General features: G+C 42.6%; 1 protein-coding gene across 2 annotated transcripts; it reads right to left on the reverse strand.

The window, feature by feature from the left end:
* Positions 1-189: 189 nt before the first annotated feature.
* paip2b (poly(A) binding protein interacting protein 2B) lies at positions 190-11063 on the reverse strand. 2 transcript variants are annotated; one of them, XM_010729831.3, is made up of 4 exons: positions 10801-11063; positions 4134-4300; positions 2397-2579; positions 190-2303 (listed from the first exon to the last, which is right to left on the reverse strand). In XM_010729831.3, the coding sequence occupies exons 2-4, from the start codon at positions 4287-4289 to the stop codon at positions 2247-2249; spliced, it is 396 nt and encodes a 131-aa protein (XP_010728133.1). In that variant the 5' UTR covers positions 4290-4300; positions 10801-11063; the 3' UTR covers positions 190-2246. The 2 variants fall into 2 exon arrangements, with proteins under 2 accessions (XP_010728133.1, XP_010728126.1); XM_010729824.3 differs by lacking the exon at positions 10801-11063 and adding an exon at positions 8186-8358.
* Positions 11064-11360: the final 297 nt, after the last annotated feature.

Genomic DNA, 11360 nt, shown 5'->3' on the forward strand with positions numbered 1-11360 from the left:
ATAAACTTAATTGTTCTCCAGCCTTCACCTGGACAATTTGGTGCTGAAATCTATATGGATTATTTAAAATATCATTTCTATACTACAGTTAAATTAGTCATTTTGTTTATTAAACCACAGGTGTGTGAGACAAACATACCACATCCAGGTTCATCTCCAAAAACCAACAAAAGACAAACACAGAGCAAATTGTCTTTAACATCTTTATTCATCTTTTTTCATTATTTTTATTTGTATTGAAATTCATACTCTGTGTCTTCTGGACCTCTCTTTTTTTTTTCAGCGGCTTCTGTCATCTAACTCATCTAAACAAAATCACCAAAAATGATTTCATGTTGTACAATCCACCTGGCGGACATTCCTATTGGCTTCACCAGGGTGCCATTCGACAGCTGTGGTCCAACACTGTGTGAGGAAGTTCCATTTTAACCAAATTTCTACTGCACGCTTTAAGGACACACTTGACGACTTGTTGGGCTGAAAATCAGAGACGCTGCATGGATGTAAATGCAGTTTTCAAGTGCCCAAGTGTCTACTTAACACTAATACAGTCAAATACACCAGACATTATTGCCGCTGCTATTACCACAAATGAACAGTGGCATAAAGAAGATTAACGTTCGGATCACAAGACTTTCCCTCATGACAATACTGCCTCTGCATTTTTAAGCCAAAAAGTGGCTGAGAACTAGAAAAACAGACCAAATTCAGGATTTACGGTTGATACGGATCTGGGTTTCCTAAAAAGCATCTTCACATATACAACTGTTTCCTATTGGCTCACAACTTAACGGAGATTATACTTGCACTGAAGGGGCAATGCTTCAGGGAAAGCCAGACCACGACAAACATTTTTATGGAACTTCCCCAAAAGAAGTCAACCTACAAGGAGGAGGACAGAAAGGAGGCCACGCCGTGACGATATTGCCCCCCTTACGTTTCCTCCTGCATTCAGGACTGAATGAACACCACAGGTTACTGTACCCAGTAGAGACACAAAATGCCTCATCCTCAAAACATGAAGAGAGAGGAAAACAAAACAAAAAAAAAGAGGAGAGGCTATTTGAAAACCTGATTTGGATATGGACACTTGATCTGATGCTAGACAAACCAAGCTGTTCCGGCAGAAAAGAGGCAGTGGCATTGTTCCAGACCAAATACTCCCCTGTAACAAGGTTGTTTACTGCACCCCGTGAATCCAAATTGAACTAAAGGATGAAGAAAACAAAAAAAAAAAAATGCCAATAACTGAGGCTCAAAAAGCTCCAACCTTCCCTCTATATTTTTCTGGCTAAACTCAAACTTGGTGCAATTGGGGGAACTCATACCTCTGTTCTAAGCTGGACAAAAGATAAACATGGACTTCCACATAAATTGGGAAAATAATTTCTTATCCATGATAACACCTGTCCACTTCTGTTAAGATCACTTCCAAAGAAAAAGAATGAAAAATCGGCAGGGAATGGGGGGAGGGTGAAGTCTGTATTTGGTTTGGAACGGAGCCGCTGCAGATACAAATATGAACCCGCATTTCTAGATGAGCAAGAGCTGTGATGTCACGGGGAGCTTGTGACGTCATTTGAGCAAACGTTAACGGGTTTGACTGACCGTGGTGACTCTACAGAGCAGCGGCAGAAGCCCGCCGAGTCCCCTGAAATGTTCGTCGTTCTCTGATCTCACCGTCATGGAAACCCTCGACCTACTGGTGGTGTTTTTTTATTTTTTTTATTTTTCAAATTTGACAGCACACAAATTAACAAGCATGTGAAGTGATTTTAAAATTTCGATGTTATGAATTAAAGTTCTGTCCTGGCATCACTCCTTGGTAGCTGCCTCGGTTCAAAGGGGACATCGATGAGATCTGCGTGCTCTGTAAACATCAACAGTGTCATCTGAAATGCAATGATGAGCTAGCGCCCGCAGCAGGGCGGTGCTGGTATTACACCCATCCCCCACCCCTGTTCCCAATGTCCCTCAGTTTACAAGAAACAAACAGGAAATAAAAAGATTAAAGAAACAAAAAAATGAAAAGAAAAAGAAATCCCCCCACCCCCCAACTGGGCCTGCCAGCACGCCACTGACTTCAAGTGTGTAGGTGTGTGTGTGTGCGCATGTGTGAGTGCGTGTGAGAAAAATCAGTGTGTGCGCGGTCGTGGCCGCCAGAGTCTCTGAGAACATGTGAGGACTGCTGTGTGTGTCTGTGTATGTGTGTGCGCGTGGAGGCTCCATGGGGGTGAGGGGGACTCCTAGTATTTCTTCCCCGGGACAAACTCCTTCGCCTCGGGGTTCAAGACGCTCTTCCTCTGCAGAAAGAGACAAACAGTAAGTAACAGATTCTCTTTAACCCAAACTAAGAAAAATAAATTGTCATGAAACTGAATGAGTCTCTGACTCACCGCCACTTCCTCCAGGTTGCTGTGGTGATCGTTGACCGACAGGCCGTTGAGCTGCTGCTGCAGCTGCCCCACGCCCTGGTTGTTGAGGTCGCGTGAAGGGATGAACCAATCTTGGTCCTCCTCCTCCAGCATTTCCTGGAAGCAGCGCTCCAAGAACTCCTGCTCCAACAGCTCCTCTTCCACCTGGGACGTCGAGAGAGACATGAGTGACGTAAATACATGGTCAGGGAAATTGTGGAGGAAAATTAAAAGGGTGAGAGGATGGATGGACGGAGCAGGAACGGGAGGATTTATTTTGAGATTATTTGCATGACAAGTGAGTGGACAGTTTCCCCAAACAGCAATCTTCTCTTAATGTACGTGTTCTCATCTCATCTGTGACTCATCCAACCAAGCAAGAGAAAAAGACCCGAGAGCTGAAAGGGATACTAAATATTGGAAGACTGATTTGTAAAAAAGGTAGTCACTATTTATGTCGCTCAACTGATTAAAATTGGGTCGAAGTAACTCCAGATGCATCCACATTCCAAAAAGAAAAAACAGGAGGAGAGGACAAGAAGAGTGAGGCATAAAGGCAAAAATGGGCGTGTTTGTAGGGAGAGGAGGTAAACGGCTGCCCTGAGAACCTGTCACGGGCATGGGGAGAGCAGAAGACAAAACAAAATGCTGGAGCTGAACGTACAGGAGGGCACGCAGGGGGGATACAGTATCGCAAGAAGCACGAGGATAAGTATAACTCAAACTTCTCATTTTCCTCAGCAGCCTAGCAAAACCACAAATCTGTTGCAAGATCACAATCTGGAAAAGCATGCGCAGGGAGGAGAGACGTCACCCTTTTATTAATGCAGAGCCGGCTACGTGTTAAAATGTGAGAAGGTGTGTTGGTGTGGGCATGCTGCTGCAGGTACTGGGGAGAAAAATCAGGGACGGGTAGGGCGACCAGGAAGAGCGAGTTTCTGTTTGTCCGTTCTCAAATAACAGTCAGCGCACAAACAGTAAGTCCAACTTTAGATCCATGAGTTAACACTGTACAGTGGGGTTGCAGTACAATGGAACAGTATTTCACAAATATTCATACTTTATTTTTTTTAGAGGCAGTCAGATATTTGACCTAAAAACTGTGTCAGCTGTTATCATTTTTTCCATAAACACAAAATAAAAACTGTCCATTCCATTTGTTTTTCTTAAAAGAAGTGTGACCTACATATGCACCCAGTGGGACACTTCACAGGGCTATAAACAAATCATGGCAGTGCTCTCTGGTGGACAAACTGCGTAATGGAGACGCCGTTTCTAACTGATCTTGAACATATCCCTGACATGTCTCAACTGGCCAGCACAGGCAGATGACGTTGTGGTTTAACTTTTTGGCTGGACATGCCTGTGTTTTCTGCCAGAGTCCTGTGTGGTTTCACTGAAACGAACCAGGAGAAGAAGTTGTGACGGTGCTGATGGTGGTCGGAGCACAACCTCAAGGATGGTATCAAATTAAGAGCCCGCAGTACGAGAACTTCGGAGTTGGATTAAACCTTATTTCATCCTGCTAAATTATCCAAGATGACACCGAGTTTGAAGGAGGAAGATGATAAGAGGGCGTGGGGCATAATGGAGAGACAAAATGGGACTGACACCAAATAGAAAGAAGGGATGAGAGTCGAGCCAAAAATCTGTTGAATCCTAAAAGATAAAAGTTCCTGTGTGAGCTTTATATCTGTGAAACAGTCCGAGCACACACACCTGTCTGTTATACTCCTCTTCATTCTCCATCCACATGTACTCAGCGAAGGGGTTGGCGTCATTGCCCTCTCCTGCGTGCCCATTGGCCACCGGCTCCTTTCCCTCCTTGCCTGGAGCTCCTCCTCCCGGTGTCTTGGCCACCTCTGGACCGCTCATCTCAGCCGGCTCTGCATGAGAACAGTTACATAAGCGTAATAGTTAGAAAACTGGTCATGTCATAAAAACAGGGACACAAAAACTTTTTTTTAGAAAAAGAAAGACCGGGTCTTAAAAGCTGTTAAATTTACCATATCTCATCTGAATTGATGCTCCCAACGTTCAGCCTAGGATTCAATTTACACAATTACATTTCAGCTACAGCTGGAAAAGTGTTCCCACGGGTAGGAAAAGTCTTCATGGGGTCTCACTGCTCATAAACAAAACCGTCGAAGAACAATTGATCTGTATAAGAAACAGACCTGAGGACAGCTGGGACTGATCCTGGTTGCCAAAACTACTCTGAAGTCTTAAAATGTTCTTACAGCAAACACCCAAATGAGTCTGAGGGCTTAATGGAGTCGTTGACATTTTATGACTGCAATCAGTAGTTTTTCAGCTTGGCGAGTTTCATGGAGGCCACAGTGTGTTAGTATTAACCAGGAAGACGCACAGGGCCAGACCGACATGAAAACATGCAGCGACATCCACAAGCAAACAAACGCCAAGAGTGTTAAATCAGCTGGCTCGCACCAAGAAAACAAAGAAAACACTGCACAATGTCAACTTCCTCATTTCCACACAATGTTTAAATACAGTGTGTGGTAAGTTTTAAGTCGAAGGGAAGGACGGCAAAGCCCTAAAGAAAAGCTGAAGTGAGAGCGGTATTGGTAGAAACGTTAAATCAGTGAGTCATCGTACATAAGGATGCAAGGCAGGTGCTGCAGGTGTGAACTCCTGCTGCTCTCGGATGAGTAACCGTTATTAAAAAGAAGGAGAAGTCTGTCATGAATCCACGTCTTTGAATCAGCGCAGATTCCAGCTACACCAACATTAAATTTGTACTTTGGTGCCAATTATCCAGAGAGATAATCTGTACTGCACAACACTGCTGAAGAAAACACGGCCAGCTGCCGCACAAACAGTTTGAAACCCTTAACTCTGCTTGAAAAAACGTCCAATAAACATACCATATCACAAGTAAACTACACTTAGCCTAACTTGGACAAAAGGTGATTGCACATGATTGGTCAGCGACAGACACAGAACTCCTGCTCGGTTGATAAATGGCCACTATAATGACACAATCCTCAGACTGCCAGCCAGCTCCAACAGACTTGTCATGACTCAACTGCGGCCTCGAGGGGAGAAAAAAAAAAGAAAAGAAAAAAAAAACGATGATCTCAACTGAGCCGTGCACACAGCTCCAGGGTCAGCCTGATGCAGACACATGGCTGTGCTGTTGGGCTGGCGAGGGCTGACTTTACTTCATTTAACTCCCAGCAGCGCCTGATTTCTAAATTCCGGACATAATGTTTGACACCTACAGGCCGCCTGTTTTTTTTTCCTGACCTTGGCCGATGTAACAAACGAATGTGAGTACAGTGTGACCCGAGACAGATTGCTGTTCACTGTACGGTGACAGCACGGACACGATGTCCTCTAAAGGAGTTCAAATAAACGTGTAATCTAAGTAGGTTAGTAGACTAAGGAGGTGCATCTGCCTGTCAGTTTGTCCGTCAGTCCATCTGTGGTCGATGATAAAACTGTCAGCCTGCATGTGTGTCAGTGTCTTAGATTTCATGTCGACTGGAGTCAATAAAGTGTTATGGACCAACGCAGACTTCTATCATCAGCTGCCAAAGTTTACTGAGCACCTGAGGTGTGTTGCACTCAGTTTCAGACATCAGGCGTGGCAGTGAGAGGTCTCAGCATAATCAGAAATATACTGAGGTTAGTTATTCTTCAAGCAAAAGAGCTATACTCATTTCTTGTTCCAGCTCAACTATTAGTATTGCTGCTTTTTTTCCCCTTTTCATATCTTAAATTGAATATCACTGAGTTTTGAACAAAACAAGCAACCTGACAGACAATTACCACCATTTCTGACATCCTATAAATGAACAAAGATACTATATTTGCAAACAAGAATCAACAGATTAAATCAAAATCCTTAAAGCTAATGAGTATCATGTGCATCCCTGACGTAGAAATCAGTAGCTGAGAGTCACCGTGAGCGTTCCTCTGCTCAGGAGACCTCAGAGTACACGGCGGTTGACCCATCACAAATAAGGAACAGTGAAGACAGCAAGCACTGTACCATTATGTACTGCGCGTAGCACTTAACATGTTCATGTTGCGTAACCATGTGTTGGTCACCATGTAATATTTAGTTAGCGGAGTCGAGCATCCTCCGTGCCTGCGAGCACAGAGTGATTTGATCCAAGTCGATGAGGGTGAAGGATGAACGGAGGAAAGGATAAAACGTTGCTCAGCTCACGGACTGACATCTAAATTCAGAGAAAACTAACAGAAAGGCCAAAATGATTGCGCTCGAGTCGGATTACTTTATTATTCTGTGACCTGAGACACTTTACGTTGCACTCTGGATGTTCCTTCCAGTGCAGATGTACATGTGGATTTCCTTTGAAATAAACTGGAGGTGTACTTCTGTTAAAAAGTGAAGGAAAACCCCTGCAATGTCACTGTTAAACATGTTATTTAGCAACTAGTTTCATAAACCACCAATCATTTTAACTCCAACGGCTTCTGTGCATCTGAAAATGAAATATTTAAGACATTTGAAGTTACACATTCAGCCATGTGACCCTATGATGGACTTTACCATTTTCTGCCACTTCACAAACTAAAATCATCCACAAAGGTTAGAGTATCTGATGAATCGTTTTAGTCATTTATAAAAAAAAAAGGAAAAATAAATATTTAATAGTAACACGTTGCCAAAAAAGAGGAATTTTCCATTTCTCTCACTTTAATGTTATTTTGAACTACTGGACAAAAGAAGAAAAGCAATTTGACGACTGGACTTTTACTCAAGAAAATTTACGTTAGATCAGTTAATTTATTGATTAATAAATGATTGAAGCTATAAAACTAAGTTAATGAAAACATCAGCTGACATCTGATTTATCCTGAGTGTGGACTGACTTGTAAACAGAAATAAGCAGGATAAACCTTGGTAATAATAAAAACTATAAATTTGATTTAAATAGGTCAAAATGTTGAATCCAACACGTGAAAAATTTGATGCCAGTCCGCTGAGGAGTGTCGTTTGTTCATTCCTTAGAGGAGCTCGGGATACTTCGTGTACCTACATGTGAAAAATAAAAATCTCAAAACACAGATCTGATCCGAGGAGAGCGACAAAAACAGGAGAACACGGCGACAGTACGTACAACTCCATTTATATAAAACTCAGTTCAGTGTGCCTAATAAGTGCACGGAATAAACAGCTACATAACAGATTATGTAATGTAACAGTTAGTGAGCTGTGTGTAACAGGAGCCGTGTCGTAGTGGCTTATAGCCCGCTAATGTCTTCAGAGGGCTAACAGGCTAAACCAGGTGTTCAGGCCTACCTGGAAACTTGGTGAAGGGATTGGACGGTGTTAGCCGAGGTAATGCTAAAGGGGGGCTAGTGGCTAAGCTACACATAGCTGTGCTGTCAGTGTGCGGGCCTAAGGTGAAAGCTATCCTAGCAACAACAAAGGGTAGCGGGCTGGGTGGCTGATAACAATTATTTTCATCAAAGACGTCGCGTCCGTTTGCGTGAAAACGGCTCAAACGCAAACAACGCGGCGAGTTAAACGCAAACCACGCGCTATTAAAACGCGCAAACCGAGCGCGGAGGTCAAACTCCGGCCCCGTTAGGATGCTCGAGGCCAAACAAAGTCGGCTCGCTCCGCTATCAGCTAGCACGCTGCTACAGCATGGCTGCATCAGCGAAGCAGGTCAACAAAACAAGCCTCCGCTTCTCACCGACACACACACACGAGACACACCGACAAAATACACGGTTTGAAGAAATAAAAAAATAAAAAAACACGTTAAAGTTACCTGGCATCGTGCTCTCCGCGTTCGCTTTGAAGTGTAACGTTACACAAAGTTATTGCAAGTACACGGCGGGGACTGCGTGCTCGTCGCTCCTCCGGTCGGGGGATTACTCTGCTGCAACGTAGCTCTGTTAGCTAAATCCTGTTAGCCACCTTGCTAACGTTAGAGAGCTGGGCCGGTCACGTGGTGCGGCGCCGCATTCACGTCCCCTGAGGAATGTGGGACTTTAACAAGTCCACAACTTCACATGGACGCGAAAAATGTGAAAAATGCCCACAATTTCCCAACAAGGTAACATCTCGAGAGGCCTTGTTTTATCTGTGCTGACTCCAAACATGTTTACAGTTATAGATATACACAGAAGAAAAGAAGACAAATATCACATTAAAGCGTGGTTGTAACAAAGTTACATGTTGCCATTCTTGCTGTTTTTGCCTGATTTATAACTCCAAACGTTGATTAATCCAGTAATTGTCACAGCCCTAGTTTTGACTATAATTAAAAACAAATCCTCTTATCTAAGTTTTTGTTTAACAGATACAGTATGAAGAGTAATGAACAGTGCTTTGCTTTTTAACATTAGTTTGATATTATGCACAATATTGCATTGGCCACGTCATGATCTACATGTATACTGAAAAATTCAGTAATGTTGATATTATGATTTCAACCACATCGACCAGTCCAATTTCAAATATATATATATATATGAATGTATATAATACTGCTTTATGCGGGCAAGCAACAATATACAGAACATGCTGACACATGTTAGTACATACTGTATGCAGGAAAACGTGCACATGTAGAGAAAATGGAAAAACAAACTGACCAAAAGTTCTGTCAGAAAGACTAGATGTTTGTTTATTGTGCAGAAAAGTATTTGCAGCGATGCACAGAAACAGATGTGGCCCGGATATGCAACCAGCTACAGCTACACAACATCTTGTTACATCCCACCACATTACTTCCATTCCTACAGATCCCAAGAGGCTAATAGTGTGTGATCAGATGATGGATCCAAGATTGAATAAGATCCAGGCTTTGCGGATAATGGCTGAAATAGATATTACGATTACTTTGTTCTCTGGACGTTGTAGTAGTTCACTTTGTTAGTTACACTGACAGCAGCTGACATTGTGGGACACTCTCCCTGTGACTTCTCACAATCAGCTTATTTTTGTTGTTTTATTGCATCATGATAACTGTTTCTAACATTTTGTCCATCATCATATCAATGTGTGAACATTTGAACCTTTACAAAAACAAGGTTTAACGTAAGGGTACTGAATTTGACTACAATAGTTTTAGAACGTAAAGGACACATTTTGTTATAGAGCGTGTTTAGCTATAGCTAAATAAACACGTTATAAAGGGCTGCAACTACAGCTTTTCATCATCAACAAGACAACTATTTTTAAATCTAATCGTGTCATTGTTTTAGTCTATTAAATGTGAGAAAACAGAGAAAATGCCCGTCACAATTTTGTAGAGTTCAAGGTAACGTCTTCAAGCTTAGTCCAAGAAAGAGCCAAAATATTCAACTTTCAGTGATATACAAGAGAGAAAAGAAGTACACATGACAACTGGAGCCAGGTAGTGTTTGTTATTTTTCCATAAATCAGTTATCAAAATTGTTGCTGCTTAACACAAGTTTCTGGATAAATGTAAGACATACTGAAAATATGACAGTAAACAAACAAAGTGCTTAATCTGTCAGACCTTGAACTAATCTTTTCTGTCTCTCTTGTAAAATGGTGGCTAGCTTCACCTCTCTGCGCCTTTAAAAACGATTCAAGTGCAACCATCTCACAGGGGAGCTGTTAACACCTCAGAAGACATAAACAGTCCCCAAAGCCACGATTTCACGAGTAGACACGTTCGCTTTAAAAGGTTAGGAAACTAATAAAGTCATTTAATCATTTCAGCGCGACGCGTCACAGTAACGTCGACACGCTGAAAATCGGGGCTCAGAACGAGTCCGTGAACGCAGCATGTGAACAAACATCCCTCAGGCTCCACCACGCCACCTCCACCTCCACCACTACTCTCTTTACTCTCCTCCAAAACACAAATGCCTGCGTGGCTTCGGAAATAAATGCATTTCTGTGGGATAATGACATATAAAGTAACAAGTTACACTTTAATTGACGTTTATAAGGAGCACTAAACGACTGTAATGATGAAGAACCGGCCACATTGCTGTTCAAATCACTGTGTATATAGTAACAGCCTATAGATTAAAGATCTACAGACTCCATATTTTCATAAATTTGACAGTCTAATGATGTTTTCTACCACAAAACGACGACTTATAACGCGAGTTAACACTCTGAACTTGTTTTACCACCTCCTTAATAACAGCTGTCTTCTTTCCTGACGGATATCTGGAGACTTTAGTGGCGCTACACAAAAAGCAGCCAGCCGTTAGTCGTTAAAACTGGTGTAAAACATAAAGAAATCGGCTCCTACACGGAGAATAAGCTGAGTTAATTACTTTTTAGTTAACGCTGTTGACAGTTAGACCTCCTCGTTGCTCTTTCTTTTTTGTCTTTCTTTCTTTCTTGTAGCAAACAGCTAGCTTCCCCCCTTCACTCCACCAACAACAACAGACTCACCACACAACTTCAAGTGCAAACAGGGGGATCCGCGAACCAGCTGTCGGGGGGAAAACGGCTCTTTTCCGGTCCCGGGTGTCACAGGAAAACCCCACTGTAAATGTTTTTCTCCAATAGTCTCCAGTACGATAAACAAACACGTGTCTCCTGTGTCAGTTTGTTCGCGTTGTTGGCTTTAAAGAAAACGGGTAAATCCACTGTTTCTTTGCCTTAACGTCGAGGGGGGAAAACGTTGTGCCGTGGTACCGTTTGTCCAGCTGCACGCTTCAGGCATTGGTTAGAATCCACGTCAGTCAACGCTTCCTCGTGATCCTATTGGTCCAGACGAACAAACGCCCCGCCCCCACTCCCCTATTCACGTAAGTAAACAAAATAACCAATTTTTCTCGTTGCCCCCTTTTTCTAATCAATATGACCAGTTAATATTTGACAACGTGGCTGTGTTATTCAGGTCGGACCCGTCATCAACAGGGCAGGCTCGAGTTTTATTTGTTAAATGTGTTAGGGGTGAGGAAACGAGAGGATTTAAGGAGAGTAAAAGTACAGGAGATGACTAAACA

This window comes from Larimichthys crocea, chromosome III (genome assembly GCF_000972845.2).
Source record: "Larimichthys crocea isolate SSNF chromosome III, L_crocea_2.0, whole genome shotgun sequence".
NCBI lineage: Eukaryota > Metazoa > Chordata > Actinopteri > Sciaenidae > Larimichthys > Larimichthys crocea.

Coding starts and splice junctions, on each gene's coding strand:
- paip2b (XM_010729824.3), bottom strand. Junction 2,580..4,133: donor AAGAGGAGTATAACAGACAG/GTGTGTGTGCTC, acceptor TCGACGTCCCAG/GTGGAAGAGGAGCTGTTGGA. Junction 2,304..2,396: donor GCAACCTGGAGGAAGTGGCG/GTGAGTCAGAGA, acceptor CTCTTTCTGCAG/AGGAAGAGCGTCTTGAACCC.